General features: G+C 41.4%; 1 protein-coding gene across 3 annotated transcripts; it reads left to right on the top strand.

Annotated features, from left to right (window-relative positions):
* The first annotated feature begins 1634 nt into the window (after positions 1-1634).
* Positions 1635-18919, top strand: LOC114350168 (actin cytoskeleton-regulatory complex protein PAN1). Of its 3 annotated transcripts, XM_028300843.1 has the most exons (11): positions 1657-1722; positions 1925-2358; positions 2790-2995; positions 3348-3551; positions 4653-5504; positions 7570-7794; positions 8248-8382; positions 10559-10651; positions 14056-14148; positions 14903-15121; positions 17539-18919. In XM_028300843.1, the coding sequence occupies exons 2-11, from the start codon at positions 2079-2081 to the stop codon at positions 17578-17580; spliced, it is 2349 nt and encodes a 782-aa protein (XP_028156644.1). In that variant the 5' UTR covers positions 1657-1722; positions 1925-2078; the 3' UTR covers positions 17581-18919. The 3 variants fall into 3 exon arrangements, with proteins under 3 accessions (XP_028156645.1, XP_028156644.1, XP_028156646.1); XM_028300845.1 differs by lacking the exons at positions 1657-1722; positions 1925-2358 and adding an exon at positions 2530-2652; XM_028300844.1 differs by lacking the exon at positions 10559-10651 and having other exon boundaries at positions 1635-2358.
* Positions 18920-20822: the final 1903 nt, after the last annotated feature.

The following is a 20822-nucleotide window of genomic DNA, read 5'->3' as shown; positions in this document are numbered from 1 at the left end:
CTTGACTGTAGGCGGGCAAGCGGTTAGTGGCAGTGCAAAACGGGTGTTATTAATGGTTTCACCATTAATCGCGTAGCAAAACCGAAGCGACCGACACACGTTCCCGCGCTCATCCAAATTTTGGCGAGGAGTAAGTATTCAAATAGCCGTTCGTTACACACTGTTCGTAATCAAGATAAGCAAATTAATAAATAATCACAAAGCAGTTAATAAACGTTTAAAACCCTACACTGCGGAACAAAAGGATGATGCTATTGTAAGTAAAAAAATTGTCAATTCAATGTGATGGTGTGATTCAGTGGGCGGGGCACATAGCTCATAGAGCTGATGGCCGCTAGGGCAGGAAAGTTCTTGAGTGGCGACCACGAGCCAGAGTACGTAGCGTGGGCAGGCCTCCCACTAGGTGGACCGACGATCTGGTGAAGGTTGCGGGAGGTGCCTGGATGCGAGCGGCGCAGGACTGTTCTTTGTGGAAATCCTTGGGGGAGGCCTTTGTCCAGCGGTGGACGTCTTTCGGCTGAAATGAACGAACGAACGAACACGCGGCCACAGTGTCAACTATACATTTCCGTTTTTGCTATCGCTCTCATCAAATGGTGATTCTTTGCGATAGAACAAGACGACATGACTGGCAATGGGCAGTTAACACTGTTGCCGATAGTACAATAATTCAATTTCATTGAATGTAATACATATTTATTAATTTGTATTGATAAATCCCATTCATTAGCAAGTATTCAGGATGTTTTTGTAAAGTGTCAAGAAACCTGTTGTGTAGAGGAGATAGATTATGCATGATACCTATTTTTTGAACCCCCATATATGTATGTTCAGCAATTGTGTGATACTGATTCCTGTACATGCAAATAATATTACGCCACTGGCACTAGTACCTTTTTCGCCTAAACTTTCGTTGGACGACCTATACATACATAACCTCACATTGATTGGTATAGAAACTATCGATATTTATCCTAGTAATACTGCAATGCACTAGCACATCACTTGTGCACCTTGACCGGAAATGTCAATTCCACAGATGGCGCGAAATTTTGAAATCAGCTTGTCAATTAATTAAATTTAAGTTTTAAATTAAATTAATATCAGAATACTTATCACTAAATATTTAATTATATAAATTAAAAATAAAGCTTAAACTTATTGAAGCTTTATTTTAGGCTACTACATTTTCATTACATTAATTTGCTTGGCACAAGGAAATGTGCTTTTTTTTTACAAAAAGAGGGATTAAGTGTTGCATGCATTAAAAATGTAAAAAGCGTGTGTGCCCGTAGCCTGCTTAAGTGGGCAATGTGACCTTCCTTGATTTCTCAAAAACTTATTAACACGTGTCATGGAATTTTTACATCTAATTAGATTGTAGGCGTCTGTCAGTATTATAATCAATTTGAAAAAAAAAAACAATGGAATATTTTTTTAATATATTAATAACTAAACGAACTTGCTTAGCCATGCAAAGCCACGACGAAATACATGGAAATCTAACTAAAAAAGATTATAGATATATTAGGTATTCATAAAAATTAAAGTAATGAAAACAAATAAATCTAAAGGTGAACTTAGAAGGGCGAACTAAATCAACAAAAACAAAATTAATTCAATTTATTTATTTCATAACCTGGTAACACTGACAGTTTGCGTGCGAATTGCGTCCTCATTCAGACAGCACGTATTTTGCTAATTAATTAAAATAATACAACAGTAAATCACTTTTTTCGAATTGATTCATTACAAGTGGAATGTATAGTGATGCATAAAATATTAGTTCATTATGTCCTAGTAACGGAATACTCTACAATGACCCTTGAGTTCACGGCTGCATTTGCTTGCGCATCGTGATATTACCCAATTTGGTGAAGAAATTCCAAACATTCTATCCGTTTGTTTTGTTTATTTTCCGCAGATCATATTCACATGAACGCCTGGAGGTTGTATTCTGTCTGTATCAGTTGCAAATGCTGCATTATGGTTATGATGTTCATAATCGAGTCATTGAACCTAGTTGCGGCGTGGTGACACTGTGCTGTGGTTTGTGGGTCGTAAATATGTAAATAAACATGAACGATATCAGCGTAAAAATAGTGGAATCAGTGAAGGAGCAGCCCGTCGGTGATGAGACGCCCTCGGCTGGTATCCTTGCGGATAATGCGGTGGATCCATTGGCGATAGAAGACAGTGCCGTGGGTGTTTCAAAGACTCCTTTGAATGAAGAGGGCACGCCAGAGATTGTAATAAAGGCGGGAATCTGTGATGAAAATGCCAAAGATGAGAAGTCCAGTGAGAGTGATAGGAAGGAATGTGATAAGTTAGTTGCATTACAAGCAGAAAGGATAAAAGGTAATTTAGTTGTAAAATGGCTTGCTCAAGAATTTTTTTTAATGTTTAAAAAAAATAGAGCAAAGGTTTTGTTCTATAAATCTTACTCACAAGTACTTTTATATTTTTATTGATGGTAGATGCAAATACAATTGACACTGAGTCACCATACAATTTAATAATTATTTAAATCTATTGTGAGCTTCATTGATTGCCTCATTGATTGATATGATTTTATAGTTGTTAGTGTTTAGTCTAATTCGTAAAGAGCTTGTTTTAGATCAAGGTTACCTAAGTAGGTTGTTTGATTTGAAGGTTTGTATTTATTTGATGTCTAAACTACAGTGACAAGTAGCATTAGTGTTGAAATAATACCCATATTATAGTTAAATACCAAGCATAATATTCATTACAGTAAAAAATCCTTTTTAAAATGAATATAACATTTTCAGAGGAATTACTCAAAGAGGATAGCAACTCTCCCTGTTTTGTCGAGCCGTCCGAAGAGAAGGCGACACTGGTTCATGATGCAGAGACTCCGGTTGAGGCAGAGCAGACAGAACCAGTTGCCGAACCAGTTGCAGCTGACGAGGAGCCTATGACGGTTGATGAGCCCGTTAAGGAGCCTGAGACTGTAGCCGTAGCTGAAGCCCCTAAAGTAATTATAGTTGTAGTATTTTTTTATGTCACACATTTGAGGTTTTCTGTTTGTTTTTAAAAAAATAAGTATGTTCAGGACTTCAGTTTTTACAAGATTCCTATTAGTCAATGTGTTGATTAGACAATAAGGCTGAGTTGTACCATCTTACTTTGACAAAAGTCAAAAATCTTTCAAACTTCATACAAAAAGCACCACTTTTGTTAAAATAAGCTGGTGCAACTCAGCCTAATTGAACAACAAAATGTCACACACCAATATAATTTTTAACCTAAATACTTTGTTTGAATTATCTTTTGGATCAACAATCTTTTCATAATATAATTCTAAAATTGCATAACATCTCTTCCAGACCGTTATCCCCGTAGAAACACCTCCGCCTAAGGAACCCAGTCCTCCCAAAGAAGTTCTACCGGTTGTTGAAGTTCCATCGACGGTGGAAACCGATGTAGAGATGAACGAAACACCAAAAGCTGACGACAAACCTGAACCCCCCAAGGATCCCAAGCCTAAAAAGGAATCTGTAAATGGTGATGTTAGTAAGGGAAGTCATAAGGTGAGGATATAATAATAATTTCTTTTTTTGCCTCTTGTTGGTACAATAGCACATTGTAAATGAATAATTTAGTAACATAAATATTTGTAATACATGTTGTTTTGCAGCAGAAATGTTAAGCTGATGTGCTGTTCACTGTATGTACAATGTTTACATTTAATTTTGTTAATCTGGTAATGGATAACAAAATTGATGCAATATTATTTTTGGAGTAAATGTGGACAAACATGATACTCATTTTCTTAAAAATTTTGCCAATAGTAGATTTCTAATATTTCTTCTCTAAAAAAGTAGATTAATTTTGTTTATAAAAAAAAAAAGTTTTGTTTAAAAAAGTATTTAAGTATGTTTATATCCGTTGTCTAGTACCCATAGTACAAGCTTTGCTTAGTTTGGGACTAGAAGGGCAGTGTAAAATGTCCAAGGATATTTATTTATTTATTTTATGGGGGTATTAAAAGAAGTCTTCTTGAGGTTTACAAAGTCTTATGTGGAGGGTACAGGAAAATGTATTTTAAATAATTAACGAATAGCTCCTTTTTACCAAGATCAATGTGTTCACATTTACATACTATAATAAAATAGAGGTCAAACATCCACTCATGATAAGACATATTGACTGCTGACTTTTGAAGGTGAAATTGAGACATAATACAATGTCTTAGAACCCCGAATTCTTGATGATTTTGGATGTCAATCATTTTCACTGTAGACATAACCTTTGACCTTATAAAATATCTTAATTATTTATACCTGAGTCTGTTGAAAATTGTATAACAATGATAGTTGTGAACATTACCCATGCCTGTTTTCACGTATTATCAGGTATATTTAGAGAATTAGTTTAGAACTAAGATTGATCCTGAAATTAATTTGCTCAGACTCACATTAAAATATTTGATTATAAGATTCTAAAGCGTCATTTATACGAGACTAAACGTTATTAATCGCTGCTTGTTTATTTTTCCATATTTTTTGTAACATAAGAGATTCCTATACTTTAAAAATGTACGAGCGTCGACCGAGTGCTTATTCCATTATTCTCCTTTTAGCCATCCACATACAGGTTTACACTTTATTACATGTAAGGGTTTGTTCCAGGATGACCAATCTTCGAAGCGGCGCGCCAGCGAAGATGTCGAAACAGATTCTCCCCTCAAGAAACTGTACCAAGAAGTAGAGAAGGCCTTCCCTCAACACGATGTTATGATCAACGACTACATACAAACCGCCACGAAAAATAACATAGAGGAAATACAAAAGCACACGGAACAGTTGTTAGCAGAAATACAGACCTTACGTGAACTAGCACAGAAAAAGGAACAAGAATGGAACAATATACTGCACTTAAAGAAAGTGAAAGAGGAAATTTTACTAAGGTTGTTAAGAAGAAAGCAAGTACTGTCATTTGAAAAGGCGGCTGAGGTGAACGGATCAGACCGCACTGACCCATTTGACTACTTGAATCAAGCAAAAAACTTAGCGATAGACAAAAGTGACGAGATCTCAGGGTTGTCAATCAAGCAGCCTGGCCCCTCAAGCATGAGCCCCATGATGCAACCTCAAGTGATGCCGGTGACTTCCCACTTCAACCCTATGTCAGGGCTGCCCCCACCATACGACAAAGCTGCACATATGCAAAATATGCCAAAGCCAGTTTACCCGCAGCCCATGATGATGCCTGGCCCAATGCCAGGGTTCCCACGGGACATGAACGGGCAATTGCCCACTGGGTACAACATGCCTATGGGTCGGCAGGGCCCCACCAAGGATGTGAAGTCGATTATTGCTGATTATAGACAGCGGAATCCTGAGATGACTCCGCGAAGGGGTCGGAGAATGAAATCGATTTTAAATCCTAATATGATGGGTGCCCCGAGGCCAATAGCACCGAAAATGGATAGCATGAACAACTTGAACAACCTGAATATGCTTTTCAACAATTTAGATATGGTGAGTCATCTACTTTATTATTAATTGCTTACAATTTTTTACTGTAGTCGGCCAGTATTTGTCTCGGAGCAGTGGAAGGACGAAGTTATTTTAGGATGTAATAAATGCGTCATACAGAAATCTAAACGAGTAGTTACGAACAATTTGGTATTTACATTGCCAATGTTGTAGGGAAAATATGTATGGGAATTTTCCCAAGTGGTGAAGAAATTTTCCATATTGAGTCATATGGATTGAGTCTTCTTTAAAACATTATTATTTTAACTTGTTCCTCTTTGCAGCTGTTTCTCTAATCTTCAAATAACGCTAATCATTTTGTACACTCTCATAGATCAGAGACAAAGGAAAACGATCCGTACTCTATGGTGTTAAGGTCATGCGTAGTTTTCTTTGCGTAGCAAGTCGCGGTTTCAATTCGCGATCGCGATCCTTGACCTCATTGCGTGATGTTAGTGCACCGTAATAGAGTTGTACTTTAGATCTGAAGGACCAAGCGTAATTTAATTTAAGACTCACGCCCGTATTCACAAACGATGCTTGCTTAAGTGAAGCAGAAAATCGAATGCACAACTAGAATAAAATAGAATAGAGCTCTGTGATTGGTTCGTGTGTCACCCTTCACGCCCCTGCGCACTGTGAGACCGCATAGTAATGTTTGTGAATACGGGCGTCAGACTCGCAAAACTCCAGGACTCGATTCCCAGCTGGGGTACCTAGACCTAAACAAATTAAAAAATAAGTTTTGTTTAGAAAGAAAGAAAGACAAACACTGCCATTTTGCCATTTTGTCGCATTCGTGTTGCCTAGAAGTTCTAGAAGAAATATGAATCTGTGCTTCAGAGTGTACGTCAAGTGTTGTCTTGTTTTTTGATGGGTGAATCTGGTCTGGAGGAAAGCGCCTGACTAAGACTACATAGTTTGCAGTGATACGTGCATCTATTCCAAATGCCCAGACATAGTAACATGCCTATCAGTGCCTTATTTCATACATCATCATACTTGCCCGCATTTCATACAAGTTTTCACCCACTCACTCACTGAAAGTTTCACTTTCGCTATTTCCGATACTGAGCTATGTTAAGTAGTTGCAGTGAAATCTATATCTAATTTTAAACTTCAAATAGCATTTGAGACTTGCGACCGGTCTCCTTGACCGAGAAGGCAAGGTCGCCACAAGATCGCGGGTCAATGTTATAATTATTTATTGGACAGTTTCCGACAGTTCAGCAATTTCAACCATTATAGTCGAGAAATTACACATAATGTTAATGTATTTAACTCTTCAAAATACATAAAATAAATAATTTTTACATAAAGTACATAATGAAGATGAAAACAGTGTGTATATTACTAGTAACTACCTACATTGATGATATAATCACTGGCCGTAACAGCGTATTACACTTGAAAATTTCGACAGGTTCATACTCAGATAGAAGAGCAGTCGCCCGGCAAGCGAAAGGTCGTAGGTTCGATTCCCACCTTAGGCGGTTCGATTTTACAAGTTATTTAAAAGTAGGCGCACACCATTGATTTTTAGTTGGCCGATAGTTGTGCCCGATTTTAAATTGTATGAAGAATCGTCCAAATCGAATCGGCGTAGTGTGCGCACTCCCATACATGCACATACTTTGTCGGCCGTTTGGTGTAGTGGTTCAGAACGGACTACTATGCCGAGAGGTCCCGGGTTCGATTCCCGGCCGGGCAGAAATTGAAATGATGAATTTTAATTTCTGTGACGGGTCTGGGTGTTACTATGTATAATATTATGTATTTAAAAAAAAAAAGTATATAAGTAGTATATCCGTTAAGCTAGCACCCATAACACAAGCATATTAATTGCTTACTTTGGGGCTAGATGGCGCTGTGTGAGATTGTCCAAAGATACAAAGATATACTGATCAACTGCCCGACTTATATTTATATTTATAAGCAAATAAAGAATTTGAATTTGACTAAACTATCGGCCGACGAAAAATCAACGGTGTGCGCCTACTCTAAAAAAACTAGATCGAGAGGCGATAACGTTTGGACATTTTAATAACTACATAAAATTGCTTTTCAGAACCAAAAAGCGATGCTGGAAAGGTTGCAACAGATCCAAGCGGGAGGGTTACCCAATGGGCTCTCGTTCAAAGACGTACTCGTTCAGTTCGCAAATATGCAGCAGAGCAGTTCCGGGCTCATTCCGCCGCGGCCGGAGCCCCCGAGGCCGGAGCCCCACGCGCGCCCGGAGCCCCGCCGCCGGCCCGAACCGCGCCATGAAGAGATGCACCCGCCGCCTAAACAGGTACGCCCCGCTGACGCCCCGCGGAAACCCCGCACACGAGCCGCTAACGCCCCGCGGCCCTATCCCTGCCGCCGCCCCGAGCCGCGCCATGAGATGCACCCGCCGCGCTAACTGGTACGCCCCGCGGAAGCCCCGTGAACGCCCCGTGGAAGACCCGTGAACGTCCCGAGCCGCGCCATGAGGAGATGCATCCGCCGCCTACACAGGGACACCCCGCGGAAGCCCCACCGCCGCCCGGAGCCGCGCCACGAGATATAATGTCTAGATCTAGATAAAATGTCATGCTTGTATAACGGCAACTTAACATTATGTTGACCTACAATCAAGCTAGATACATCTGACAAGAAAATCGTTATTTACACACGACTTTCGATCTCATCGACAGCCCTAATCGACCTTCAAAACTAATGACACTTCTATATCTGAAACTCAAATCTTCCTTTTTAATTCCAGGTGGAAAGACTGGCATCCCCTAGTCCCCGATTGCCCCCACCACCCCCCTACCCCGAGATCTCACTACTCCCCGTCACCACACAAGAGAGCCAGACTTCCCAACAAAACTCTTTGCTGCACGGCATACTGACCAAGGTAAGAAATGGACTGTATTGCACATGGAATTGAGTTACTTTTTGCTTGTAGTCATGTGTCAGCTTCATTTTTTGTGGATGATTCTTTAGTTGGTCAAAAGCGATGAATTTTGCACTGTAAGTGAATCAAGCGAAAAACACAAATGAGTGAGTGACAAGTGAGTAACAGGTTCGTGCAAATCATGGCAATATTGTTTGTAACTTATGGAGGCAGTTAAAAAAATGGTCGCCATGACCTGTCTCAAAATGTAAAAAAAAATATTTAAACCTTAAAAAAAATCTATTGGCAGATAATTTTTGCTGGCGACTTTAACATTGAACCTTCTAGAACCATTTCTTGAGTCTGAATCTTCAGTAACACAGCTACATTTTATAATAGCTTAAAATCTAGAATTAATATAAAAAGTAGCTGTCATTAACTTTTGGAAAGTGACAACTGCACTGCTTTTTATACTTATTTCGACATAAATTCTATCAAAAATTAATCTGTAACTTTCTTACTTAATTTTCTTGTCATATTATTATAGCGTGCACTTTTCTCTTTAACCTAATAGATTTCTTTTCCACTTCATATTTATTTCGTATCCTTTGCATCTGCAATCTATTTTTGTAACCATCAGAGAGCCAATAATTTTCTAATCTTGTCTAGTACGCATAAACCTGTTATTTCGCTTTTGTGTGACTAAACATTCATCCGATATTTCACAGTGCAATTGATATTACGTGACGATGACATTGCGTTTGAAGCTTTGGCGCTGTCCTACGTGGGCGACCCGGGCGATTCCGTTTCTCAGTTAATTAATACGATTTTAGCTCTAAAACTAATACTAATTTGTCGTATAGCATAAATGAATAAATTCACAATCATCAATCGTTTAAACAATATCTAATGAATGACTATAATTTACAAATCAAGTCTAATTATAATAAATAACAGTGTGTCACTTCAACAATTTCACTATCTAATTTGGATTTGAAATTTCCCGCCTTTTATCGACTTCTTGGCGGGAAAGTGAAGCATGTCTAGCAGTTTTGTTTTGTTAACGCGCATGCAAATGAAACAAAACAGTGCAACATCACTTCAAATTCCCTCAAGAAGTCCGCGTGAGGTTTCAGTAAAATCCCACATGTTACTGAAACGGGGATATCTGTTATTTATCAAATTAAATAATAGAAAAACATAAACTCGCGTCGACCACGTAGCGTCGCTTGCGTTGCTTTCGCGCATGCGCTGCGTTGCCGCGTTGCCCCCATAAAGTTGATATTCCATCGGAGTAGAGCAACAACCTCGAGCTGTCAAACGAAACCGATTTTAGGATGTCACTGGATGTCATTTGCGTGTCAGTTTTTATGATTATTGCACTGTTTTGTACAAAATCAATCACTGAACCAGTAACCATGTTTCTGAAGCACATTTCTCTTAAACATCCAAGTTTTCACTCGCGTAAAAACTGAAAAAATCTCAAGAGCTTCTTTCAGCGTGCCAATGAGTGCTAACGACCTGTCAAATAGTAGCAAAAAAATGGTTCTGTTACGTCACTTACGTCACATCACGCATCTCTTTTTATCAGTGTTGCTGTTACGGGACTATTCTGACCTCTCGTTCCAACCGCTGCAACTCCTGTGTAGCCAGGATCTACAGATTGACCGCCATAAAAAAAAACAACCAATGGAGGTCAAGTTTGCCCTGGGGGAAAGTTAAACTGTCATTTTACCCGCAACGAAGTTAATCAGAAGAACATAGGAGTTCGAAATTAAGGTTGTGTGTGTGGGTGTTGCTGCTAGTGACAGCTCGCTCGCTCAGTCCTCTGTTGCTCTTTTCCGCTAGGTATATTAACTTTTTGCCCAATTGGGTATTTGACACCATTTCCCAATAATTCTAAAGCACAACTTTTTTAAAAAGACACTTCTTTCTGGTCTTAAAAACTTAATTAATTTTTAATTACCTGTAAATTACGATTTTTCGTTGCATTATAATTGAAAAAAGTAGTTTCATTGAGTTGATAAAATTGTGACGTCACATGCTAGTATTGCCGTACAAAATCTATGGGAGAGTGTCGTTTTGACAGTTTTAAAAAGTACGTCAATTGATTGGTGGTGTCAAATACCCTATTGCCCGCGTTGTATCGCCCGGTTGCCCGCGTCCGACAGCCGCCTTACGAAGCACCGTTCCGCAGGCGCCCGCGTCTCAGACGTACTCGCCGACGTTGGCTAAACTGCTTACGTCGCCGGAACGACGACAGGCGTTGTCCCCTTTCGGTCAGGCCAAGGTACCACCTCACTGTGTATAAACAATTGGTGTTGATTGGCCTCGATCTTCCAAATTCAAAATTTAGTTTTTAAGTGTTGTGCGTTTTGCTTTTAAACGGCCGGTTCGCGTTAGTGAATTATTAAGAGACAAGTTTTTGTTTTCTGAGGTCATTTTTTTAAACTGGCAACTATATTATTGAGAAAATATCGAGAAATTATTATCTTAAATGTTGAAAAAAGAAAGTAATAATTGTCAAGTTAAAATAAAATATTATATTTGTGTTTATAAAACAAAAAATCTGATGAAGAAAATCAAAACTTGTTTCATTAAATGCATATCCTACTTTAAATTTTTGAAATTTCAATTATTTACGGCTGTTTAAAAAGCAAAATATTGATCCAAAATTGGACTCTAAATTATTAACGAAAATGGCAATGCTCATTGAAAGTGCCACCTCATGATCATGTTTGCATTACACTGTCATTAATTTGTATCTAATGTATTTCAAATACATATTAACTACTTATGTATTTGAAGTCAGCACATTGATGATGAGACGCAAATTGTATGTTGGTGATTATGATGATCCTAGTCGGTGATAGTTTTGACAAACAAGCTGGCGCGAACGGAACGAGCGAACTTGTCACCTGTCAATTTGACTTTTCTTTGTTTTATAAAATAAAAACCTTCATTCGTTTGTCAAAGTTTCTTTCCAGCCAGCTTGTTTGAAAAAGTTCTAAATGTGACATAATGATGCACTGGGTGATATATTTTTAAATTGTTTTAGAAAAAACAATAAAATACTAAATATTTTTTAAATTATATTCGATCTTTAGATAGACCTCTTCGCTAGCTTCGCTTTGCCTATGCAGTTGGGGTCCCACAACATAGTCTGTATTTTCGGAACTATCACAAGACTCGAAATAACTTAGTAAGAAGAAAAAAATTTACAAATATGATGCTACAGTTACCTTGCTGTTTGTAGAGACTACCTGCAGAAACGAAGCTAGCTACCCGATTGCTATAGTCTGACCGTTTGACTGACACCGTATCAAAGAATACAAAGATATGTATGTATTTAGAATAATATCGCAATCGTCTTCGTTCAGTAACAGTAGAAAGAAGAATGTTAGTTTATTTTCAAAGTATGGGTAATGGGCATTTAAAAAAAATTTATTTAATTTAATTTCGAAGGTTTTGTGCTTGTTTTTGTTTGTGAATGTTATTGCTGGTTAACTTAAAATTGTGTTGTGATGTTTATATGTATGTTAAGATATTTTGTATCGTTTTTTTCACTGGGTGGGAGTTGTTAAATTACTTATCACGTACTACGGTCAGGCTATAGAACGTCTTTCTAAAGGTCGACTGCTAAGGCCAGGTATACACAATACGCTCCACCCATTTGCGTTCTAGTGGCTACCTAGCCTTACAGTAGTGGGTGGGTCAGTTCTGTGTCACGTGCTGTCAAACTTTGTGACATGTAGATTGGAATGTCATTGTTGCGATGTTGTCAATTTGTCAGTCAAACCAAAAAATGATTTCAACGCGCGTAGCTTAAGCCTAAATCGTGACATGGTCATTCGATTCTACATCATATAGATGACCTACACTGAACTGTCCCACCAAAATCATTGACAGGGAGGCGCCACCATCGTTCAACTAGGTATATAGTTTCTAACATGGCAAAAATCGGAACCAGCGATCCGGTATTGACGGTGGCGCCCCACTGTCAATGTCACGGGTGGGACAGATTAGTGTATTGGGTCTATATCTTAACATGCCCCTAGTATAATTAGGGCTATCGTTTTTAAGCTTGCCAATTGGCGCCAAAAAAAGATTCTGTCACTCGCTAGTGGCTAACACAGTGCCGCCAAATGGTGAGCGTAAAGACGAAATGAGTATTATTGCATTTACACTCACTTGTAAATAGCGCCACTAGAGTAAGGTCACAAAATTGATAGTAGCAGAAGACAATCAACTGTGTGTACCTACTTCATTTTGTATACGCACATAGACAGTCGCGTCTCAAGCGGGTGGCATTCGCGCTCGCACTGTTTTAGCCCATATATGCCCAGAACTATTTAAATCTCAGATTTTTATGTAATTTGGCATATTTAGTTTCTTTTTTTATGCAAGACAAGGCAGTTATTTGATCGCAATCGGATGTTAAGTGAGATGCAGTCTAGGATGGTACATATTTGATAGGTCTGATTTATACGCATCGTAAGAGAACTTGTACCATTTGGTCGTTTTCGTGCCTCAGGGCATATATGGGTTAGACTAGTTTGCGATTATTGGCGATTTCGTGAACGGTGCCCGAGCGCACTTTGTATGTAGATTGTCTTCTGCTGCTATTTTGTGGTAAGGTACAATCAGTGGCGCCAACTAAAGCCTGGTCCGTGAGCACGTAGAATCCCGTCCAATGACCCCAAGCTACCCATCCCTATTGCTCGCGCGTAATTATGTTGCTGTCGCGCTCGCACACTCACTGCGGGCGCCCGTCGCACAGTCGCGACAGCAACATAATTACGCGCGAGCGATAGGGATGGGTAGCTTGGGGTCATTGGACGGGATTCTACGTGCTCATGGACCAGGCTTTAGGCCTCAGCCTCGAACTTAGCGGGCAGCGGGGCGGGAGCGGCGGCGGCGCTGGAGCGGGGCGGGCAACGCAGACCCGTTCTCGAAACAAGCGGGCAGCTCGCGCGGCGCTTTAGCGGCGAAGTGTTGTGTTCGGGGTTGTGTTGTCGAGATATTTGTTTTTATTCGCAAACGAAATGTCTGAACAACGGCGACAATTTTATTTCGATTCAAATTTATTCCTAACGCTCGATTTATTGTGGGCAAAAGAAGGAGTGCGCTGCCCGCTCGTTGCCCGCTCCCTCGCCGCTGCCCGCTCGTTGNTTAGGCCTCAGCCTCGAACTTAGCGGGCAGCGGGGCGGGAGCGGCGGCGGCGCTGGAGCGGGGCGGGCAACGCAGACCCGTTCTCGAAACAAGCGGGCAGCTCGCGCGGCGCTTTAGCGGCGAAGTGTTGTGTTCGGGGTTGTGTTGTCGAGATATTTGTTTTTATTCGCAAACGAAATGTCTGAACAACGGCGACAATTTTATTTCGATTCAAATTTATTCCTAACGCTCGATTTATTGTGGGCAAAAGAAGGAGTGCGCTGCCCGCTCGTTGCCCGCTCCCTCGCCGCTGCCCGCTCGTTGCCCGCTCCGGCGCCGCTGCCGCGCCGCTGTTTTCGAGAACCGGTCTATTTGATTTTACGCATAAGATCCTGCCGCTCCCGCGCCGCCGCCGCCGCCGCCCCGCTGCCCGCTAAGTTCGAGGCTGAGGCCTTACAATCAGTGCTGCAGTGGCGCCAACTAGTGAGCTAACGTACGGTAGTTCTAATGCCTTCTGTAACCGTGGCTGCGCGTGGCTTACAGAGCTGCGGCGAAATCACCATCACTCCCGTTCAGCCGGCGCCGCCGCCGGCGCCCGACCCCCAGCCGGAGAAACCCGAGGAGGTCGTCCAATTGGTGAGTGTTTGAGTGTTAACTAAACGATTATTCTAACGTCACAAACGTCCGTGGTGGCGCCACTGTGTACATTCTTTATGGTCTGTTGTCAAACCCAAGTGTAATTTGTCCTCCTACAATGTCCAAAATAAACACAAGTTTATCAAGCTCATCGTTTATTATTCAGCTATAACCTAACAGTGAGGATGTTGTGGTTCTTCTGTAGAATTGATATATTTGCTGACATCCATCACTGGTGAAGTACCTACTTTAGGCCCGGTTTCCACCAAGGCGGAGCGGAGAAGTATTTTGAATAACCAATCAGATTTCATTATTTTCTTTTCTCCGTTTTGCACAGCTCCGATCCGTGCCGCGCCCCTGCCGCTGTCAAGTTCTATAGAAAAAATTGACGGCCCGACACTTCTGGAATTCCGGCATTGGTGGAAACCGGGCCTTAGTTTTTGACCTAGTTGCCTTAGCCTTAGAAAATAGTTGACAGGGGCTCTATAAAATAAGTGACAGTTCGACCCCTTTGGCACTCCTTTGTGCGGAAAAGATCTTCTAACGAAACAATTTTCCCCCAAAATTTTCAACCTTTCAGCTTAAATATAATATATCTAGCAGTGGACTAATTGTTTGATGATGATGATAATCATGCTTACTGCAGCACCTGGGAAAATTCACTTAATTTTTTCTCGCAAAGGTTGGCTTAGATTTCTCAAAAAAAAGCCTGTAACTTAGACTGATCTCTTAAACGCTCGTGTTTTTCCAACAGCAGGACGACGAAGAGAGCCCCGGCTCGTCGGGCTCGGGCGGCGGCTCGCCCGCGGGCTCGGGCTCCGGCTCGGGCTCGGGCCGCCTCGTCATCGACGAGCAGGCGGCCGCGCAGCCCTCGCCCGACGACGCGCCGCTCTGCCAGGGCTGCCGCCGCCGCGACGCGCAGTTCGTGTGCGCCGGCTGCGCCAACCAGTGGTACTGCAGCCGCGACTGCCAGGTTTGTACAGCCCTAGGTAGTGAGGTGACTGCCAGGTATGCACAACCCTAGGTACTTAGGTATAACCCGTCGGCACCGGCGNATGTATAACCCTAGGTAGTTAGGTGTTGTTGTTGTTGTTTCAGCTGAAAGACGTCTTCTGCTGGACAAAGGCCTCCCCCAAGGATTTCCACAAAGACCGCTCGCATCCAGGCACCTCCCGCGACCCTCACCAGATCGTCAGTCCACCTAGTCGGAGGCCTGCCCACGCTACGTCTTCCGGCTCGTGGTCGTCACTCAAGAACTTTCCTGCCCCAGCGGCCATCGGCTCTACGAGCTATGTCTGCCACTTGATTTTAGCGATTCTGCGCGCTATCCGTGTACTTGAGTATAAAAAACCTGCGACCGCTGAGAGAATGCATTCCAGACTGCTCGATACGACCTATAAATAATCTTGACTGGAGGAAGACGCGGTATTTTTGTATGGTCGAAAGGGGGTGCGTCTCAGATAAGTTTGGGAAACAACGTCGGGCTCGGGCTCCGGCTCGGGCTCGGGCCGCCTCGTCATCGACGAGCAGGCGGCCGCGCAGCCCTCGCCCGACGACGCGCCGCTCTGCCAGGGCTGCCGCCGCCGCGACGCGCAGTTCGTGTGCGCCGGCTGCGCCAACCAGTGGTACTGCAGCCGCGACTGCCAGGTTTGTACAACCCTAGGTAAAGTCCGGTCGCCGAGCAGATCGAATTTCGTCTGACGACGCCTGCCGCGACTGCGACGGGCGGCCGCAGTGAGTGTGCGAGCGCGACAGCAATATAATTACGCGCGAGCGATAAGGAAGGTAGCTTGGGGTCATTGGACGAAATTCTCTGCTCGGCGACGGACTTTAGTTAAGTGACTTCCAGGTACGCGTAACCCTAGGTAGTTAGGTGACTGCCAGGTATGCACAACCCTAGGTAGTTAGGTATAACCCGTCGGCACCGGCGATAGAGTCGAGAGTCGACTGCACGCGCCGTATCCCTATCGCCGTAACCCTAGGTAGTTAGGTGTTGTTGTTGTTTCAACCGAAAGACGTCCACTGCTGGACAAAGGCCTCCCCCAAGGATTTCCACAAAGACCGGTCCTGCGCCGCTCGCATCCAGGCACCTCCCGCGACCCTCACCAGATCATCGGTCCACCTAGTGGGAGGCCTGCCCACGCTACGTCTTCCGGCTCGTGGTCGCCACTCAAGAACTTTCCTGCCCCAGCGGCCTTCGGCTCTACGAGCTATGTGCCCCGCCCATTGCCACTTGATTTTAGCGATTCTGCGCGCTATCCGTGTACTTGAGTATAAAAAACCTGCGACCGCTGAGAGAATGCATTCCAGACTGCTCGATACGACCTATAAATAATCTTGACTGGAGGAGGGGGGGCGCGGAAGACGCGGCTTTTTTGTATGGTCGAAAGGGGGTGCGTCTCAGATAAGTTTGGGAAACAACGTCGGGCTCGGGCTCCGGCTCGGGCTCGGGCCGCCTCGTCATCGACGAGCAGGCGGCCGCGCAGCCCTCGCCCGACGACGCGCCGCTCTGCCAGGGCTGCCGCCGCCGCGACGCGCAGTTCGTGTGCGCCGGCTGCGCCAACCAGTGGTACTGCAGCCGCGACTGCCAGGTTTGTACAACCCTAGGTAGGTAGATATAGCCCCTCTTCCCTGACAATAGAGTCGAGAGTCGACTGCACGCGCCGTATGTATAACCCTAGGTAACTACTTAGGGTTATACATACGGACTGCCAGGTATGCACAACCCTAGGTAAAGTCCGGTCGCCGAGCAGATAGAATTTCGTCCAATAACCCCAAGCTACCCATCCTTATCGCTCGCGCTTAATTATATTGCTGTCGCGACTGTGCGACGGGCGGCCGCAGTGAGTTAGGTGACTGCCAGGTATTTACCACCCTAGGTAGTTAGGTAACTGCCAGGTATGCGTAACCCTAGGACCCTAGGTAGTTAGGTGACTGCCAGATATGCATAACCCTAGGTAGGTAGTTAAAGCCCCTGTGCCCCGATAAAAAGGTCGCGAGTCGTCTACATACGCCGCTGTGCCCAACCAGTGGTACTTTGGTCGCGACTGCCAGGTATAGTGGCCCCTCTGCCTTGGTGATAGAGTCGCGAGTCGACTGCACGCGCCGTATGTATAATCCTAGGTAGTTAGGTGACTGCCAGGTATACATAACCCTAGGTAGTTAGGTGACTGCCAGGTATGCATAACCCTAGGTAGGTAGTTATGGACAAAATGTTACACTTCTTCCTTTATTTATTACCAAATGCATTGTCAAATAAATTTTTCGTCCCTAACTTGAAAAATATGGATCTAACCATCAAACTTTCAGGCCCTTTAAAATATTTTATAGAAAGTACCCTAGGTCCTATTCTAAAAAAATAAAAACTAAAAGAATATTGTCCTTTTCCAGGTCGCGGCGTGGGACGAACACTCGGAAATGTGTTCAGGATAATGTAAGTGACTCCGGCCGCAGCAGCGGCTCCGCGACTTTGCTCGGTGTTAGCGCATCTAGTGTCATCTGCCTTATAATAACTATTAATAATTACGTGAACATAAGAATTCGTGAGAATCTCTATTTTGGACGCAACAATTTTTTGCGTAGTCTCGTATTTTTTTACAACGTATGACGGTTTTTACATTCGTTCGTACACGTTCAAAATATTTATTGGTTTTGTGAATTGCTAAAGAAGGTGCATTTTTCCACAGTGGGTTATACCTTATACTCGGTCACAAAATATCTAGTGATAGTTGTATTTATTCCTAAACATTTAAATCATAATTCTACTTAAAATGAATACAGTTATTGACCACTGTGGACCGAGTTCGAAGAATATAATGTAAAAAATACGCCAACTGCCGATATAGTGATACAACTCAAACTTATTGTATTTATTGTGTAAGTCGGCCGATTGTGTCATTTACAATCCGATAGCAACCTCTTCAGGATCTTTAGCCGCCGTCATATTGTCTATTATGACTTTATGACGTCGGTTTATTGCATAACTGTTCCAAAATCCGGTTCTGTTCCGAAACCCGGTTCTGTTTTGTTCCAAAATCCGGTTATGTTCTGTTCCAAAGCCCGATTCTGTTCTGTTCAAAGGTCCGTGTTTTTGCTACCACAACTTTCCGTACAGGATCACAATAGGATCCTATTCTGAAACGCAAACGAAATTGAGCAGAGATTCAATTAAATAGAGCTCAAAGCAAGCAAATATATTCGTGATAATAATCGATACAATGACAACACGCTAGCAATATTAAAGCTTTCTTTTATAGCGTTTCAATTGATCTTTAGTTGATTTTCCCAACAATAAAGTTACAAAATCTTTTTCTATTTCAATAATAAAGTTATGATTCCAACTTCGTGGAAGTAGAGGAATTTTCTCCTATTAGGTATCCCGATTTTCAGTAGCAGACTGCCATCGGCTAAAATATATCGTCCGTTCTAGTTCAGTAGGCCGACTTACACTCAATCCGTCAGGGTGCCTAGTGCGAGTTTGCACCAAACGTCATCAGGGTCAAAATGACATGACAGATTGTACAGCGTCCCTAGCGGATACTTTCAAGGACTAAAATCTTCATAGACTTTTTTACGCACTCTAGCGACGACGTTCAATGCAAACTCGCACTTTGCACACAGATTTTTAAGACCTATAAAATGACAGTCCATATTATAGTCCTTCAAAGGCGAAATAACGATGTATCTCGAGTTTTATAGGTTTTATTCGAGACCAGTTTTTTTTTATTTAGCTATTGTCTATAGCTCTAGGCTTAGAAGATACCGACTTATAGATGCAGATAAATATCGATTGTTACGAGTGTATTGAACAAAAACTATTTAAAACTTATTCATACAGATACATTTTTAAAGATATATTTTGGGTTTTGAACAAATGACTAAAGGGTTGATTTTTGTCGTCAATGTCGTGTGTAGAATAAATCGCGCTCGACTTGGCGGGGGCACTGCCGTGCCCCCAGATTTGACATGTTGACAGTTTTGTTTAGAAAGCATGTCAAAAATATCAATTTTATTCTGTAGAAGTTCTTTGGCCAATCAGCCTATTAATAAATAAATCATAAGACACAGTATTTGGAAATAACTGTGTGAATGAGTTTTCAAACATGTTCCTAATTTGTGAAGAAAAAACTTTTTTCTCAAAGCAAGTTTAGCATAATATTTAAGACTTTGGCGAATATAATGTTGGTTGTGTTTGTGCCGAGTTCATCTAACGATTTGGCTGTGTACTTTTGAAAATGTTAATGCTTATTTTTGGATCATATCAAATAGCATAAGTAAATTGAAGATCAATAGACCAGCAATTTTGGATGTTTAAGTCACTGGTACTTGAAATAAATAATGATTCGGGGCAATAAAAAAGAATAACTTAAAAAATGTTTTGAGACTACAATGGAGTGGCTATTAACTCATTGTTAACTGACTTCAACAAAAGGAGGTCCTCAATTCGGTTAGTATTTGACGTATTGCCAGTTTTGTACCAACATAAATTCTGTTAAATTAAAAAGATCTTATTTTAAAAAATTTCTAGAACTAAATATTTTTGATATAACTGTATGGCTAGTTCAAAAATAATTTTATTAACATTTTCATTAAACCTTGTTCATTAAATTTACGAAACTCCACAACACCTGGATCGTTAGATGAACTCAGCGTTCGTGTCTCAAATTTTACACGCAATAATTTATAATACAACGACTTCTTCCTATGTTTTGTTAGGAATATTGATTTTTTTTGTGAAATTCCTCTTTTCAACCCTAATAAATTAGATCATTCCTTTAATAATATTGGATGCTACCCCCATATATTAATATCTTTTTTGTAGCAGTCAAATAGGTGTTTTCTGTCATTGTTCTTTGACATTTAACAGAAAATTCAAAACGTGTGACTGTTCACCTCTGTATTGAAATTTATTAGCAAGGGGGTATTGTATAATAAGCTATTTAGTAGCTAAAATTGTTAGAATAACAATTTATTATGTATTTATGCGAGTGAAACTTAAAATATGTGTGTTCTGAATTATGCCCATATACATATTATGCGGTATTTATTGTAATACCATTGGTACATAGTCTTTTGTAGGTCTTTTTCTGCAAAATCACAGTAGTTTTTTTGCAAGTGAATTTTAAATGCAGGTTCGTTAAGGATGTTTAGGTGCAATCTTTGACTTCCAAACATTAATATTCTGTTTTGTTCATAGGTCTTCCTTACCTTAGATTTCACTGGGGTACCGGCTAAATAATATTCCTACATTTGCATTGAAATACTTCTTCTTCAGTCTTTTGTCAAGTGATTGGCCAATATCGGTCAACTGTGTGATACTTTGAAAAACCATTATCCATCCATAAAGAATACTCAATCTCCATTTATAATACCGTCATGAGAAAAATATACATATGCGGTATATCAAAAAGATACGCGATCAAAACCACTACATATTTTTCACCTGCATATAATTTACCTTATTTTTAAGTTGCACTCTCGTGATTTGGCCAAACATATTTTAGGGTAAGAGTTAATTTAAGTAATCATCATTTTATATTGACAGTAAGTCTATTAAGAATCGACAGCGCATTCAAGTTTAAATTTAATCACAAGCCCAAATATTTCGTGCCTTTCCTAATTTATAAGTTGGTATTATTGAACGAGGTGTAATTCAGAACGTTGTGTGCCTGAAT

This window comes from Ostrinia furnacalis, unplaced genomic scaffold, assembly GCF_004193835.3.
Source record: "Ostrinia furnacalis isolate ACB-3 unplaced genomic scaffold, ASM419383v2 OfSCF0802, whole genome shotgun sequence".
Taxonomy (NCBI): Eukaryota; Metazoa; Arthropoda; class Insecta; order Lepidoptera; family Crambidae; genus Ostrinia; species Ostrinia furnacalis.
This window is presented reverse-complemented; position numbering and strand designations above follow the sequence as displayed.

Excerpts from the sequence above, each read along its gene's own strand:
- LOC114350168 (XM_028300843.1), top strand. The coding sequence starts at position 2,079 with ATGAACGATATCAGCGTAAAAATAGTGGAATCAGTGAAGGAGCAGCCC. Across the intron at positions 2,359-2,789 it reads ACAAGCAGAAAGGATAAAAG|AGGAATTACTCAAAGAGGAT; the intron begins GTAATTTAGTTG and ends TAACATTTTCAG. Across the intron at positions 15,122-17,538 it reads ACTGCAGCCGCGACTGCCAG|GTCGCGGCGTGGGACGAACA; the intron begins GTTTGTACAGCC and ends GTCCTTTTCCAG.